General features: G+C 40.7%; 1 gene segment (V, D, J or C); it reads left to right on the top strand.

Moving 5' to 3' along the window:
- The first annotated feature begins 530 nt into the window (after positions 1-530).
- On the top strand, positions 531-18,011 carry LOC101003678. The segment is given in 6 exon segments: positions 531-669; positions 794-1,070; positions 7,640-7,642; positions 11,495-11,514; positions 16,764-16,918; positions 17,853-18,011. Coding segments are annotated over 6 exon segments (669 nt in total).
- Positions 18,012-18,256: the final 245 nt, after the last annotated feature.

The raw sequence follows: 18,256 nt of genomic DNA, 5'->3' as shown, positions 1-18,256 counted from the left end.
ATTATTGTGCATCTGCAGGAATTTTCTTGAAAACATACTGGTAATAACGAATGTTTAAGGTCACTACAAATATTTTGGAGTGTATTAAATATGCTTCTGATAAAGACTGTTTTTCTCACATGAAACAATGGGAACCAGGTGACAATCACAGAGGAGTTGTTAGTATAGCAAAAGGGATTGTTAACCTCTGCATCCATTTAAGTAACTTGAAAACCTGATAGATGCACCCTCCAAGACTTTATTAGATGTTCCCTGCAAGTGGTTATACTCTCCTGTATACTCCCAATACAAGTATAAAATATATTATTCCATGTAGTCCTTAGGCTTGTATTAAAGTTTGACTTTTTCCCCCCCAGAATATCTCTTGTCACACCAGTGGCCCCAGAGAGAAATACATTCCATCCAGGCAAATTTATGCTGTCCTGGTATGACCTGGGACCCTGGGGACACTGCCCCTGTGCTGAATTACTGAGATCTGCCAGCCTTGCAGCTGTGCCCAGCCTGCCCCATCCCCTGCTGATTTGCATGTTCCCAGAGCACAGCCTCCTGCCCTGAAGACTTTTTAATAGGCTGGTCACACCCTGTGCAGGAGTCAGTCCCAGTCAGGACACAGCATGGACATGAGGGCCCCCACTCAGCTCCTGGGGCTCCTGCTGCTCTGGCTCCCAGGTAAGGAAGGAAAACACTAGGAATTTACTCCGTCAATGTGCTCAGTTCTGGCTGAAACTTCAGGGAAGTCCTCTGATAACATGATTAATATTAAGAATATTTGTTTTTATGTTTCCAACCTCAGGTGCCAGATGTGACATCCAGCTGACCCAGTCTCCATCCTCCCTGTCTGCATCTGTAGGAGACAGAGTCACCATCACTTGCCAGGCGAGTCAGGGCATTAGCAATAATTTAGCCTGGTATCAGCAGAAACCGGGGAAAGTCCCTAAGCTCCTGATCTATAAGGCATCCACTTTGCAAAGTGGGGTCCCATCAAGGTTCAGTGGCAGTGGATCTGGGACAGATTTCACTCTCACCATCAGCAGCCTGCAGCCTGAAGATTTTGCAACTTATTACTGTCAGTATGGTTATGGTATCCCCCACAGTGTTACAAGTCATAACATAAACCCCCAAGGAAGCAGATGTGTGAGGCTGAGCCACCCCAGATGCTCTTCCTGGTGCCTCCATCTGCTGAGAGCATTTCACAAATTCAGTCAGGTTTTGAAAGTCATTGGGAGACTTTTGTAGAGGGGTTCAGGGAGGCTCCTCTGAACTCTAAGCCTCTTTTGCCCTCATCGCCAGCAGAAAGATGTGACAATGCCTGTCCTGATTGAATAAGGAAGAGAGATAAGTCCACCTGAGGAGTCTATGTTATGGGATAATTGGAATTCATACAGCAAAAGAGAAGCTATTCTTGGTATTTCAAGGAGAAATTGTTCAAGTTGAATAAATTAGTCTAAACCACAGTCTTTTCGAAGCCTATTGTATGTTATTCATGAAGCAGTCACTAGACAGGGGATTCTCAAATGCTCCTGCAGAAGTCAGAGTGCACCTGCTCCTGGTAGTATGTGCTGAGTACCCGCGTGATGATCCTCAGACCTGTCTGGTAAGCCCCGGACTGAGGATGTTGATGCTCTCAACTGCCTGCAACACATCTCCAAGTGATTCTCCAGTCTACACACAACTCCACGTGTTTTACTTCGGGTATCAGTGTACATGAATCCACCACTCTGACTTCCCAATCTCATGGGACAGCCTCTCATTAAGCACCTCTAAAGAAACCATAGAGAGAAAAGGCATTTTGGAAAATGTGCTTCCAGAAGTGATAGTAGTGATGGGGAATTGACAGCTGACAGGTCAGTAAGGTTACTCTTTCTACAAGGCTCAAAACTTTGCCAGTTACAGATTGTCCCAGAATACACTCGAATGTGCTTTCAAGTCTTACCAGCAAGTCTGGATTCATAGCAACAAAACTTCATTAAGCCACAGATGAAACAGAAAAACCAGGAAACTGTATGAAATAAAGTGTAAGACTCTGTGTGGTAGCTCATGCCCGTAATCCCCAGCACTTTGAGAAGCTAAGGCAGGAGAATTGCATCATCCTAGGAGTTTGAAATTAGACTGGGTAACATAGGAAGACTCTTTCTCTACAAAACAAAACAAAACGAAACAAAAAGATAAGTAAATAGATAGTTATAACAATCATTTGGCAACCTTTTTCCTTGACAAAAAGGAAAACAACAAGAGAAATCCTAAACATGGATATAGCACTTTTCCCCTTAATATGAAAGTCCTTTGCTACTCAAAATTATCCAGAACCCAGCAGCACCTCAGCAATACTGAGAGGGTGTTTTGTATGAAACATTGCATGCCCACCTCAAATTACCTGACAGACAATCTTCCTTTTAACATGGTAACAGGTGATCTATATAAAGCTTAACAAGGTATGTTTTAGGTGATATTTTCGCTAAAGAGACGTATTTTTTTCTCAATGAGGACATTTGAGAAAATTTCAATGGAGGCTCACATGTTGAAAGCACACCCAGCTTTACTTTCCAATTGATGCAACATTGCATTTGAAATCATTTTGAAGATTTCAAAGGTTGAAAATCATAGTTATATACCCATGGAATAAACAAAAATGTTTAACTGGAGTAAAAGTTTTTAGAAACTTTAATGATTACCAAGTGAAAGAATCAATTAAAGTTGTGTGTACCTATGTTAGAGATTCTTGGACTATTATAACTGTATCAGGTCAGCTTGGTTTGGGATGTTGTCTACTCCTGAGATCTGCCACGAGAACCTTCTGCCCTGAGTAGTCAGTGTTCTTCAGTCTTGGCCTCAGATAAATGCAATCCATAGGCTGGAGACAAGCTCAGTTCCCTGCAGCCGAACCAACCAGCTGATCCTGGCCTTGATCAGCCAATTGATTATTAAAATGAACATTCAGGAATGTGAAAATAAATACCTAGTGTATAAAACACTAAGAGTTTAAGCGTTTGATTGTCAATAATTCTTGTGCAAAAACTGACCAATACGGTATTCATACATCTACCTATTTAGATAGATGCATTTTATTAAAATTGATGGCATAAATATGAATATTTATTAATCCATATATATAGATACTGACAACATTTAAAACATTAAAACTTACTACCAATAAAAACTATGAAATTGATATCATTTGGGGAAAATGTACATATTTGAGTGTGTATAACATACATATTGGTGCGTTTATATTTTTGAAATATTGACTGCAGATACTTATATGTACACATATTTATATCTAAATAAGGCTATGTAAGTGTATATATATACACATATATAGAAGTAACACATCCATATTTACAAAATAGTTACACAAAAATTAAATCTGTGAAGGTTATTTCAGTTTCCCTCCATGAAAACACTGGTGCCCAAGACCTGGTATAGTATCTGCTCCGGCTACAGCATTTTCCTTTATAGCTATTACTTATAAAACACTCACTTAATGGCCATTTACACCTTAAGATATTTTTCTAACTCTAGTGGAGGGGTAAAGGGTTTGAACGGGGATAACTGCCTGATGTTAAAAATGAATCATTGCATCCTATGGAAGTCCAATCATGCATATGCCCCCACTGATGCCATGCTGGATGGAGATCTCATACCTGGGTACTGTAGTGATGTCACACCACTGCCATCGTCAAGGATGTCCTGGGAGACTCGAAGTTACAATAGTGGGTAAACTCCAAGTGTGAAGTCACTGTACACTTTGCAATGAGAGATTAGCAATTCCATGACATTGGCTATTGGTTTGCAGAGATCATCAGGCCTCAGAAGAAACAAAACTGAAGGACTGGAGATAAAGTTGGTTTGGAAGGGCTATGACTGGATCTTTGAAAATATGTCAAGATCAAAAATAAATGCTTCCCAAGTGAATATTTGTCTCTATTCCATTACTGAGGACCAGCTCTTAGTAATTAAGAGGATCAAATGCTTGGTCTTCAGTCTGTCATCTTTCCCAAAATTTTTAGGAAGTCACATGAACCATAGAAATCCATGCGTGAACTCAACAATATGAATTTCAGTTAATAAGGCTTGCATGCCTGTGGCTCTTCTGAGCATTCAACTTGTTAAGTAGCATAACCTCTCCTGAACCACTAACATAGTACCACACATGAGTGCTCGGATTAACAATGCATGTAAAATGAGTACAGTGCACCTAACCCAACATCTAGAGGACAGTGGTAGTTTCCCTATATATGCGTTTGCCTTTCTTTTCAGTCACGTTTCTGCCAGAATCATCTCTTGGAAGATTTCTGAGTGCTTTTATCAGGGTCAAGAAATCCTTCCATGATTTAGCACTGGAAGAAGCAACTTAATTATAGCACCAAAAAAAAAAAAAAAGTGAAGCAATGTATGTTCATGATGTTGTCATGTGTCCAGGGGCAGCTGTCCTTACAGAAAGGAGAAAACTCATTACTAGTCAGGGAAAGTCAAAATACAAACTCTTGTAATGTCAAATCACTGTCTTACCTGATGTGCTGAGGCCCTGAAACACCGATGTGTAAGACGTTGTTACCCCATCAACAGAACAGGAGAATCTGAGAGACGACTATTCATTATGGGTACAGAGAAGATCGAAATGTTACTTCTATTCACTCTTGTCTGGGGTTTTCTGGTTGATAGTTCTTAATTCAAAGAATTGGCATGATAATTGTTGCATTAAATTGAAAAAATGATGATCATATGGCCATTTCTTTCTTATTATGGTTCAGGACAAACTCTGAACAAAGTGTCCTGTGGTGTGGACTGGGGTCGTAGAACCTGATAATCAAGGGGAAATAGGTTTCCTTCAACATATTTTAGAGAGGAAGTAGAGAAAATGTGAAAGCTAGAGAAATTTCAGGCCTCTTTTTATTTAGTGACATTTCCACTGGTAAAAGTTTCTCTTAACTTCAACAGACTTCAGAAAGAAGCTTTAAGTAATGCGGCAGAAGCATCACATGCACTTGGACGCTAGTGCAGCAGAGGGGAGATGAAATGCACGGTGAACTTAGGAGATGTGAACACCAAAGGCAACCTCTTGGTCAGCTTGGGTTGAGAAGCACAAATAACAGTCCATTCGTTCCTTCTTACTTGTTCTATCATTGAATCAGTTGACCGTGAGAGAAGCCACTGTGCCTGGTGAGGCAAAATTGCATTTATTTTGATGGATTAGGTGACTTGAAACCAGATTGAAAAAGCAGAGGAGTGAGCTCAGACAGCTCCCAGCACTCATTTCACTCCTCCCTGATATCTGTCTGTTTCCATGATCAAGAAAAGTCCAAGGCCAGGCACGGTGGCTCGCGCCTGTAATCCCATCACGTTGGGAGGCCAAGGCAGGCAGATTGCCTGAGTTCAGGAGTTCGAGACCAACCCGGTCATTATGGTGAAACCCCATCTCTAGTAAAAATACAAAAATTTGCAAAGCATGCTGGCACATGCCTGTAATCCCAACTACTTAGGAGGCTGAGCCAGGAGAATCGCTTGAACCTGGGAGTCAGAGGTTGCAGTGAGCCAAAATCACACCACTGCACTCCAGCCTGGGTGACAGAGCAAGACTCCTTCAAAAAAAAAAAGAAAGAAAGAGAGAAAGAGAAAGAAAGAGAGAGAGAGAGAGAGAGAGAGAAAGAAAAAGAAAAGAAAGAAAGAAAGAGAGAGAAAGCAGAAAGAAAGAAAGAAAGAAAGAAAGGAAGAAAGGAAGGAAGGGAGGGAGGAAGGAAGGAAGGAAGGAAGGAAGGAAGGAAGGAAGGAAGGAAGGAAGGAAGGAAGGAAGGAAGGAAGGAAGGAAGGAAGGAAGGGAGGGAAAGAAAAAAGGAAAGAAAGAAAGAAACAAAGAAACAAAAGAAGAAAGAAAGAAAGAAAAGAAAGAAAGAAAGAAAGAAAGAAAAAGAAAAAGAAAGAGAAAAAGGAGAAAAATGAAAGTCCTCATATTGTGACAGGAAGATGGTGAGGCAGGAGGCTGTGACCACAGGACAGTGCTGTCTGATCAAGTTTCGTGATTCCGTGTGAATTTGCTTAGGATAATGACTTCCAGCTGCATTCATGTAGCTACGAAGGACATTATTTCATTTGTAATTGCTGCGTAGTATCTCATGGTGTATATGTACCACATGTTCTTTATCCAGCCTGCCATTAATAGTCATTTAGGTTGATTTCATATCTTTCCTATTGTGAACAGTGCTGCTACAAACATATGTGTGTACATGTGTGTATAGTAAAATGGCTTATATTCCTTTGGGTATATGTGCAATAGTGTGATTGCTGTGTCGAATGGTACTTCTGTTTTAAGTTCTTTGAGAAGTCGTCACACTGCTTTCCACAATTGCTGAACTAATTTACATTCCCACCAGCAGTGTATGAGCATTCCTTTTTCTCTGCAACCTCATCAACATCTGTCATTTTTTGCCTTTTCAGTAATAGCCGTCCTGACTGGCACGAGATTGTACCTCATTGTGGTTTGATTTGCATTTCTATGATGATTAGTGGTGATGAGCATTTTTTAATGTTTATTGGCTGCTTGTACGTCTTCTTTTGATTAACTTCTTTTTAAGTCCTTTGCTCATTTTATAACGGAGTTGTTTTTTGTTGTTGGTTTGTTTGAATTTTTTTTTTTTATAGATTCTGGATATTAGATCTTTGTGAGTTACATAGCTTGTGAATATGTTCTTCCATTTTGTAGGCTGTCTGTTTACTGTTTTGTTAGTACTTTTGCCGTAAAGAACTTGTGTAGTTTAATTAGGTAACACTTAACAATTTTCGTTTTTATTGCAATTGCTTTTGGAGTCTATGTCATGAATTCTTTCCGTGGGTAAATGTCAGGAATGGCATTTCCGGATTTTCTATGAGAGTTTTTGTAGTTTAGATTTTATATTTAAGCCTTTAATCCACCTTGAGTTGACTTTCTATATAGTGAAAGGTTTCCATTTCAGTGCATATAGGTGCCAGTTATCCCAGCAGCGTTTATTCAATAAGGGGGTCCTTTCCGCATTGCTTGTTTTAGTCAACTTTGCTGAAGATCAGATGGTTGTAGGTGTGTGGCTTTACTTCTGAGCCCTCTAACCTGTTCCACTGGTCTAGGGTTCCTGTTTTTGTCTCTGCTGAATTAGTTACTGTTGCCTTGTAGTCTAGCTTGAAGTTGGGTAATGTGATGCCTCCAGCTTTGCTCTTTTTGTGTAAGATTTTTTTATTTTTTATTTTTTTAGCTCTAATGTAGTTCCAAGTAAATTTTAGAATTTTTTTTTTCTAATTCTGTGAAAAATGTTATTGTTAGTTTCACAGGAATAGCATTGAATCTATAAACAGCTTTAGTCAGTATGACCAGTTCAAAAGTATGGATTCTAGCCATGAAGGCGGAATGTTTTTCTATATGTTTGTGTCATTTCTGATTTCTTTCAACAGTATTTTGTCATTGTTGTTGTAGAGATCTTTCACCTTCTTGCTTAGTTGTATATCTAGGTATTTTATTCTTTTTATGGTTATTGTGAATGGGATTGGATTCTTGGACCTGTTCTTGGTGTCAATGTTATTGGTGTATAGAAATGCTACTGATTTATATACACCGATTTTGTTTCCTGAAACTTTGCTGAAGCTATTTATGAGATCTCAAAGCTTTTGGGCAGAGACAGTGGGATTTTCTGTGTATAATATAGCATTGTCTACAAAGAGAAATAGTTTGACTTATTCTCTTCCTATTTGGATGCCTTTTATTTTTCTCTCTTGCCCGATTGCTCTGGCTAGAAATTCCAGTACTGCGTTGAATAGGAGTGGTGAGAGTGCGTATCCTTGCCTTATTCCAGGTCTCAATGGAAGTGCATCTAGCATTTGTCCATTCTGTGTGATGTTGGCTGTAAGTTTGTCATAGATGGCTGTTAGTATTTTAAGTTGTGTACTTTTGTTGCCTGGATTGTTGAGGGTTTTTAGCATGAAGGGGCATTGAATTGTACCAAAAGGCTTTTCTGCATCTAATGAGATATCACGTAGTTTTTGTTTTTAGTTTTGTTCATGAAGTGAATCTCATGTATTGATTTTTACATTTGGAACCAACTATGCATCCCATGAATAAAACCTGATTGATTATGGTGGATTAGCTTTTGATGTGCTACACAATTAGGTTTGCTAGTATTTTGTTGAGAAATTTTGTATTTATGTCATGAGAGATATCGGTTTGAAGTTTTTATTTGTTGTGCCTCTGTCAGTTTTTATTATCAGGCAGATGCTGGCTTCACAGAATGAGCTAGAAAGGAGATCTTCCACCTTAGTTTTTTGGAATAATTTCACTACAATTGGTACTAGCTCTTTCTATGTCTGATAGTATTTGGTTGTAAAAATTTTTTTTTTTATCCAGAGCTTTTTCTGATTCGTGGACTTTTTATTACTGATTCAATTTCAAAACTCATTATTGGTCTGTTCAGGCGTTCAACTTCTTCCTGGGAGATTCTCGGGAGATTGTACATTTCCAGGAATTTACACACTTTTTCCTAGGTTTTCTAGTTTTTGTGTATAGAGGTCTTCATTATAGAGTCCAAGTGTTTTTCGTTTGTTTGTTTTATTGCTGAGGAGTTAGTGGTGATGTCCTGTTTGTCACATCTAGTTGTTTTTATTTGGATATTCCTTTTTTCTTTATTAGTCTAGCTTGCAGTCTATCAATCTTATTTCTTCTTTCAAAATCCCAATTTTTGATTTTATTGACCTTTTTTTTTTCTCCTCTCTATTTCATTCAGTTCAGGTTTGATTTGGGTTATTTCTTCTTCTAACTTTGGGGTTGGCTCACATTTGTTTCTCAACTTCCTCTAGGTGTGATGTTAGGCTGTTAATTTGGGATTTTTCTAATTTTTTGATGTGGACATTTAGCACTATAAACTCCTCAGAACACTGCTTTTGCTGTGTCCCAGAGATTCCGGTATATTGTCTCTTTGTTTACATCAGTTTCAAAGAATTTCTTAACTCATTGCAAAATTTCATGATTTACCCGAAAGTGTGTAAGCAGCAGATTGTTACATTTTTACATTTCTACTTAATTTTATGGTTTTGAAAGATCTTTTTGGTATTTATTTTTATTTTTATTGCACTTCAGTCTAAGAGTGTAGTTGGTATGATTCCGTTTCATTCTATCATTTTTATTTTTTGAATTTGTTGAGCCTTGCATTATGGGTGAGTGTATAGTCAATTTTAGAGTTTTTGCCATGTGCAGATGGGAATAATGTATATTCTGTTATTTTTAGTGGTTGTTCTGTAGATGTCAGTTTGTTCCATTTTGACAAGTGTCAAGTTTAGGTTCTGAATATCTTTGTTAGTATTTGCCTTAGTGATCTGTCAAATACTGTCAGTGTGTTGCTGAAGTCTCACACTATGTTTGTGTGGTTATGTATGTGTTTTTGTAAGTCTCTAAGAACTTGTTTTATAAATCTGAGTGCTCCACTGTGTGTGCTTATATAATATACTTAGGATAGTTATGTCTTCTTGTTAAATTTGACTCTTTATTATTATGTAATGCTCTTTCATCCTTGTTGATCATTGTTAGTTTAAAGTCTGTTGTATCTGAAATAAGCACAGCAACCCCTGATCTTTTTTGCTTTCCATTTGTGTGACAGATCTTTCTCTCTCCCTTTACTTTGAGCCTATGGGTAATAATTAGAAACCACCTGAAAGAACAATGACCAGGGCCTTGAATAATATCTTTTAATAAAGGGTCTCTTGTACCTAGTAAATACCAAGTTCATTTTTTTTTGTTTTTGTTTTGTTTTTTGTTTGTTTTGTTTTTTAAGACGAAGTTTAGCTCTTGTTGCCCAGGCTGGAGCGCAATAGTGCGATCTTAGCTCACCCCAACCTCTGCCTCTAGGGTTCAAGCGTTTCTCCAGCCTCAGCCTCCCGAGTAGCTGGGATTACAGGCATGCACCAGCACGTCTGGCTAATTTTTTGTATTTAGCAGAGACAGGGTTTCTCCAGGTTGGTCAGGCTCATATTGAACTCCCGACCTCTGGTGATCTGCCTGCTTTGGCACCCAAAGTGCTGGGATAACAGGTGTGAGCCACCACGCTCCCCCTTAGCTCATTAAAAAAAAAAAATTTTATGATGCGAATCAAACATCTTTTAAAAGATGAATGATAAATCCATGTCATTAGGGAAATCATGAAATTTGCTCATAATATTTGTACATAATCTTGTACTTCTTTCTCTTATTTCAAGATCCAGTGGGGATATTGTGATGAGCCAAACTCCATTCTCTTTGTCCGTCATCCCTGGGGAGCCTGCCTCCATGTCCTGCAGGTTTAGTCACAGTCTCCTGCATAGTAATGGAAACACCTATTTGTATTGGTACTTGTAGAAGCCATGCCAGTCTCCACAGCTCCTGATCTATGGGGTTTCCAGTGGGCCTCTGGAGTCCCAGACAGATTCAATGGCGATGGGTCAGGCACATATTTTAAACTCAAAATCAGCAGCGTGGAGGCTGAGGTTATTAATACATGTAAGCTACATAATATCCTTACACAGTGGTACTGTCTTAAACACAAACCTCCCTGCTGTGGTGTCCCAGCTGCCCACATGAGCTGCTGCCTGGGAGCTGCTCTGCAGGGTCTCTGAGTCTGCAGAAAAGGAGGCTGTTTGGGGCACTCAAGGGTAGGGTTTGCTGCTGAGGACTCTGGCTGATGAGAGCCTCAACTGTGCCTCAGTTCCATACGGTAAGGTCCCATCTGCTGCCACGGCCTTGGGAAGGCACCAGCAGGAGAATTCATGGGGGCCATGTGCCCTGGGAGCAACCAGCTATGATGAAGAGAGAGTGAATGGAAATTCATCCCTCCCTATCTTGCCTACATTTTTCAAGTATATTTAGTTGTCAGAACAACCAGACCATGGATGCAGATTAGTGACAACACAAATGGAATACGTGTTGGAAATGACCAGCTTGCGGTTTATTTTATACAGGATGATACTTGGTCCTACTGAGAAATCGTTTTTCTGTTTCACTTTCCCAACCTTGTATCTTTTTTAGCACTCATGCACTAAACTACCTCTCCAGTGTCATGCTGGAGAAGGCGTTCCACACAAGCTGTCCTCAGGGGAGTGTGGCAAAGAATAATTAGTAAAAATGTTTACATTTTGACTATTCATAGACCTGGTAAATACATGGCAGATAAAAGATCTCAATGCCAAAATACTTCAATTCTCCTCAATTACCTTCATCTCAGTGAAAGTTCTTCCAGTTCCAAGAGTGAGCTTTGAAAATAAACAGCATGAACTCACAGACGGACAACATAGACTCAGTAAATATGTCACATGAATAATGAAGAATTACATGACATTTTTCCTTCTTACCCCAGTTTTAAGAATTTTAAAAGCAATTAATCTAAATATTGTTTTAGAGATGACAAATTTAATGGTGTGTCCCCATGAGAAAGTATGTCAAAGAATACCAAAAAGCCTTTTTTACATATTATGTAATCATTACTAGAAAATATACCGGTATCCTCTATTTTAGGTATAAAAGTGTAAAAAAATGTAGGTTTCAATTGATTTCACTTAAAATCGTATGTTAAATTTTCATCAAACTTAATGATGAGTCATGTTGAGAAACAGGACTAGCTGGATTTCCTAGGCCGACTAAGAATCCCTAAGCCTAGCCCGGAAGGTGACCACATCCACCTTTAAACACGGGGCTTGTAACTTAGCTCACACCCCACCATTCAGGTAGTAAAGAGAACTTATTAAAATGCTATTTAGGAAAAAACGGGAGGTAAAGAAATAGCCAATCATCTCTCGTCTGAGAGCACACGGGAGGGACAATGATCGGGACAGAAACCCAGGCATTCGAACCCACAAAGGCAACCCCCTTTGTGTCTCCTCCTATTGTATGGGAGCTCTGTTATCACTGTATTAAATCTTGCAACTGCACACTCCTCTGGTTGGTTTGTTATTGCTCCAGCTGAGCTTTCCTTTGCTGTCTACCGCTGCTGTTTGCCGCCATCCCAGACCCATTATTGACTTCCACCCCTCCCCATCTGGCAGGGTGTCTGCTGCACTTCTGATCCAGCCAGACGGCGCCCATTGCCTTTCCCAATGGGGACAGAGACTGGCCATTGTTCCTGCATAGGCTAAGTGCCCGGGGTTCATCCTAATGGAGCTGAATAGAGCTATGACATTCACTGAGGGGCCCAAGATTCCATTCCTTTTAATCCGTGAGGCCAAGAACCCCAGGTCAGAGAACAAGAGGCTTGCCACCATCTTGGGAGCTCTAAGAACAAGGATCCCCTCCCCACCTCCGCCTCAACCCCACAACAATGTCAGTTACATGACAGAACATGGTGTGATAGAGTCAAAAGAATGACTGAAGGAACAGAACAAGAAGCTCCTGCTTCAGGCCTAGGGTTTAAAGTATATTGGACGTGGTTTTCTATTCTGTGATAATGGATTCAATGGCCAGTGCAATTAAAATTCCAAAGTGCCGTTTCTATTAGGTTTAATAGATATATGGCAAAATTTATATAGAAATCATGCAGACTGGAGCCCTCAAATTAAAAAACATTAGACATTTAATATTTTATTTTAAAATCCTAATAAATGCATCGTGGAGCGTAAAAGTTTTTACAGAATGATATTGCAGAGGAACTAAGTGTAAGTAGCACGAGCAGGAGATGAGCAATGACATCATTGCGAATATAAATTTCTGTTGTTTAAGCCATCCAGGCTGTGGGACTTTGGTGTGGTAGTGCCAGCAGACTCACCCACCGTGCCAACCCTCTCTGAGCAAGATCAGCCTCAGAAGGCCCTCGTAGACATTGATACTCAGCTTTCCTCCTCTTCTGTTGTCAGACTCTGGTGAGGAGGGAGGACTCAGACTTCATCCTCAGTTTGGTTGCATTAAATACAAATGTTTCCTTCACAATCAGGTGACCAGCTTTTTCGCTTTCTGATTAGAATTACATCAAACTGCAGGAACAACTTGCTTGCAACTAGTATTTTGCAGTGCTCATGTTTGCTTTTGACGTAGATGTCAGAGGGGACATTGTATACACCCTGTCCCCAGACTCTTGTCCTGTGTCCCGAGAGAGGTCACTGTCAACTGCAGGGCCAGGTAGAGTATTAACAGTATCCTATCCTGACACCAGCTGAACCCAGGCCCTTTTTGAGCTCCTCCTAGTTCATGATTTCCCCCTAGACACAAGGCCTGGGTCAAGGGTGCTGGACATGGACAGATGTCACTCTGGCTGTCAGCAACTGAGCTGCTTTCATGGAGGCTCATTCTGAACAAAGTCCTGGCAGCCCTGTGGGCCACAGAAGCTGGTCAGCAAGATCCCACATCGCTGCAGTCAGAGGGGAGGCTGCCAAAGGACCATCAAGTGTTTTGTGTGTGTGTGAACACAGCCACTGAGCCAAGTGTGTTGCTCTGTCTGATGGGAGTCCCCAGGAGAAGAACTACCCATGCTGGTCTTTAGCATAAAATGTCTCTCTACTGCGTGCCCAGAGCCACTGCCGCTCTCTCCTCAGCACTTGCACCTCTGTGCTCCCAGACAGCCCTTGTGTCACTCAGCATTCTCAGCCTTAGACTGTTACAGTTTGACCCAGCAAGGACATCAGGGAGGGTCTTGAGCTTTTGACTCTTGGGCTCTGTGGTGAGAAAGGGTCATGGTGTGGCAAACCTTGCTGGTTTTTAGTGTTCATGCGTTAAAGTTTAACATCATACTTTATACCAACGATTAAAAATATGCCTATTTATATAAATGTACATATTACGTTGTGAACCCAGAACAGTTGAGACAGGTATGGGGTAATTTAGCAAGTTTATTTTGCCAAAGTTTAGGGCACATGCCTGTGACACAGCCTCAGGTGGTCCTGCAGACCTGTGCCCAAAGTGGTCAGAGCATAGCTTGGTTTTATACATTTCAGTGAGACATGAGACATCAATCAGCATATGTAAAATGAACATTGGTTTGGTCTGGAAAGGCAGGACAACTCCAAGTGAAAAGCAGGGCAACTGGAAGCAGGGAGAGGACTTTCAGGTCACAGGTAGGTGAGAGAAAAACTTGCATTCTTTTCAGTTTCTGATTAGCCTTTCCAGAGAAGGTAATTACATATGCATTTATCTCAGGGAGCAGAGGGCTGACTTTGAAAAGAATGGGAGGCAGGTTTGCCATATTCATTTCCCAGCTAGAATTTTCCCTTTAGCTTAGTGATTTGGGGAACCGAAGATATTTTCCTTTCACAATATTTATTCATAATATATATGCATAGTAGATACAAAGATATCACCGCAATTTACATCTATGATATTATACATATTTAATATACAAAGTTTGTCACAAATGCATATATATGTACTCGCACAATTTTATGTTTATTTAGCATGTGGTCCTTTTTCTTTCTAACTGTAACAGAATCAGGCTCAATCAAGACTCTGGGGACATTTACTGACCTCTTTGGCTCCAGCACAGTCCTGGACATTGAGAACCAGTGAGAACAGAGCTGAGAGCAGCCAACCCCAGAAGCTTGGGCCCAGTTCCCAGACCCTTGTCTCTGAGCCTTCATCCTGGTGGCAGACACTGGGCTTGGAGCAGTGCCTATGTGTGTGTGAGCAGTTTCCTTCCCTGAAGCCCCTGTGAGGCAGCCCTGTGGGCAGAGCCTTTGGTTTCCTTGTCTCAGCCCCTTGTTTCTGTAGAACACCTGCTTCCTCCACAGCCCAGGGCCAGCAGCCCTCAGACAGTACAAGTCTGACCTTAGCCCTGATTTAAGGATCTTATTATAAATTTCTCCACAAGTAATCTGGTGACTGAAAGTATGTCCTTGACTTACATAAATGCATAGGCTACGTTTCCACAATTGCTGAAACTAACAAGGTCATGTGAGAAATGTAAAATTTGACTTCATTTTTATCCTCAGGGCCCAGCTTCTTCAAATGCTGGAAGATGAAGATGCCGCTAGCTTTTCTCTTCCTCATACAACTTTCTTTAGAAGCACAGTGGAATTTAAAATTGTGTCACCTGCAGAACAGCCACCCACTCCTCTTTTAGTGTATAGGGCACTGTCTCTGTCCTGCTGTGCATGACAAGGACACTGAGCCGCTCCCAGCCTGGGAAATGAGCAGGATTTAGGTGCACATGTGATCAGCTCCACAGTGAGATGTCATGGGTGTGAAGGAAGGGCAGAACTTCTGGGGAAAATGGTGATCCCTCATAAAAAGAGGGATGATGAAGAGCTTTGCCCTCCATTTCCTCTTTGGGCAGTTACCAGAGGACGTGAAGCTTAAAGTCCCTGCAGCCTTCTGGAGACCATGAGGCACTGAGCCCAAGACAGAAAAGTCAATGTGGCCAAGTTTACCAAGCAGAAATGTAGAAAGAATCTGGGGACTTTCTCCTGTCACCAAGCTGCTATATTAATCCTAAATGTGCCAAACTTCAGATCTCTTCTCATTGCTTAAGCCATTGCTATACTTTCACTTGTTTCTAAAATTATTGTAACTTACCTTAAATGATACTGAAGAGAAAGCCTCGTTGGCCATTGACCTGCCCTTTAGGAGAAGAAATGCATTATCATGGGTGAGTATGAGTGGTGTATGTGTGTGTGTGTGTGTGTGTGTTTGTGGGTGTTGAAGGCAATAAAAGTGGTAACCAAAATAAGTGATGTCCTTTCCTGACATCTTGGATCTGCTCTATTTGTAGCTAGGGGATTCCAAACCACTGCAAAGAGTTCGTAAGTTCTGCTGTCTTCCTGTCTCAATTTCAAGTTTTATGTCTTAGGGATGAAAGTCTTTTTGTTGTCCCTAATTCCTCCCTCCTTTATGATCATGAAATTAGAATAGTGGTCAAGAAAGAGACAAGAACACTGGAAGAAGACGTAAAAGCTGTGAACTGTATGCATCTCCTCAACAGCAACATTGTGCTAGCAGCTTTCTCCTTCTTCTCAGTGGTTTTGATGGGAAGATGCTGACTCTTCTAACCAGGTTTCTATCAGAGGTTGCGTTTGGAGAGCTTACAAAGAAAAGTTTCCAGGCAGTTAGTGCTGGATTCTGGGAAGGGTAGCAGGAGGGTGAGTCTGGATTCCCAGCATGGAGGAGGCCAGAGTGAATTCCGAGAAGGGCTGTGCATGTGGGAAGAAAAGAATTAGAACTCAGAACTGTGGTGACAACCTTAGGAGCCAAAGAATGAGACACTAACACAGACGCAGCTCAGAGACAACTCAGACTAAAAGTGTTATGGTCAGTTATCATCTTGTTTGTCTTTCTAATACCACACATAAAAGAGAAGGCAGAATTGTTTACAGTGGAAGCTATGCACGTGAAACCCCACTGCCCTTAGTGATGCACTTGTTTGTTGTAGAATAAATAGGGAAGAATTTGAATTGAAAATGACATCTGGCTAGTAAGATCTTACATAGCCTTTTTATTCTAACATTTTCAAGGGTACATAAAAAGGGGATTGGATATGTATATATTAGAAAGATAAACCATATGATAATTGATCACACATATACATATATATCTTTAAAACACACACAAACATGCGTGCGCACACACACACACATATATGTACTTCAAGGTCCATCATCTGGTTAAGTCCTCAGGAGACTTCCTGATATACACAATGTTCCATTTCACAGATGAGGAAACCAATGATCAGAGCTCATGGATGGTTTGCCCAAAGTCACATGACCAGCACATGCAGGGCTGGGATTTGAACCCAGGCGGGACTGGGATTTGAAGCCAAGTCTGTCTGGCTTTATTATATTTCTTTCATGAAACCATTTTTATCCCATAGTTAAACCCAAAGCCTATAATAAGCGAGAAGACATGGTAGGGACAGTGTGGACTCCACAGCTTCCTGTTGTCTCTGCCTCACACCATGCTGAACTTAATCATAAACTAGCCCCATCTGCAGTTTTCCCTACAAAACCCAACTGCGTCTACACCTTTGTGAGTTGTAAATGACTTTGTTTTGGACTTGTGAACGAGGACACATTTTTGTTTTCTCTGACCCCTTCTACATCTCCTTTTTCTCTTCCAATTTCCCTGGCTTAGTCTGTGCCTCTCAGAATGTGTTTTGCAAGTCTAATTTGTAACAAAGGGCTATACTCTAAAAACAACATGGTGAAAGGTAAAAGATCCCCTTAACCTAAGAGAAGATACAAAGAAAATTTGAATTGGCTGGTACAAAGAAGCCTCTAGTTGAAGTTGACCAAATGTGACAAGGTTTCTCTGTCTGTGACATGTCAGTGCAGACAGGCAGGTGGCCTTGGTGGTGTGGGTGGCTCTGCTCCATGTGGTCACTCAGGTGGGCAGGAGGCAAAACCACCTTCAGCCCAGAGCTTCCTCCTTCCTCACAGTTGCTGCCCCCACACACATCCTCAGCAGCATGAGTGGAACAAAATGAAAGGAAAGCTGTTTTCTTCTAAAGATCAAAAATCTTGAACTGGCAAATAGAAAAATAAATGTTATTTTTGCTCCAAGTACACATTTGAGAAATCTTCCATTGAGCGGATCTGATGATAAACTCACATTTTTTTCTGTTTTAATCTGAAAATGTATCTATAGGATTCTTGGAAATAATTTTTTGATTATAAAATTTTGTTTTAGCACCTTATTTCAAATTGTTATTTTTACCTTTTGATAATGACTCCTAAAATGCCATCAATTAAAAAAAAAAAGGCATCTGTTGCTCTGTCCTTCACTGAAAGTAAGTTGTCTTTTCAACCTCATCAGACTCCTTTTAAGCTCTTAAGCTGATCTTATGTTTTTACAGATTCTACACATTAAGTCAATTTATTTATGATAAATTTATTGATGTATTTATTTTCGCTATCACAGTAGAAAACTCCTATAAGTTGCTATGCCAAAGATCTGCCTCTAGATGGCAAACAAAGCCCACACTTCCCAAAAGACAGCCAAGTTCTTAGACACCCTGGGAAAGGAAGAGGGCCAGTGTCCCATTAACAACTTGGAGCCCTTAAGGCAAGAATGGCCTGGAACATCTGGAACATCTGGGAGAAGACATCAGGCTGTGGAGTAGTGGGGAACCTGCTCTGTGCTCTGAGACTGAAAGCCCAGCCTTGCCTCTCACTGCTGCCTTGACTGTGTCCCCATCTGCTGTGAAGTGAATGGTGTCTTTTAAATTCATCCCGAGCCCTAATTGCTGAAAAGTGTGAGACACGGAATGTGGAGATTAAACCCATCTTCCCGCAGTGATGCTCAGAAAGGAGACTTCTTGTTTCCTGTTAGGATTCTTGAACAAAACAAGATGTTGCGTCTTCTGCA

Source organism: Papio anubis, chromosome 14 (assembly GCF_008728515.1).
Source record: "Papio anubis isolate 15944 chromosome 14, Panubis1.0, whole genome shotgun sequence".
Lineage (NCBI taxonomy): Eukaryota > Metazoa > Chordata > Mammalia > Primates > Cercopithecidae > Papio > Papio anubis.
The sequence above is the reverse complement of the archived record's forward strand: the minus strand, read 5'-3'. Positions and strand labels throughout refer to the sequence as shown.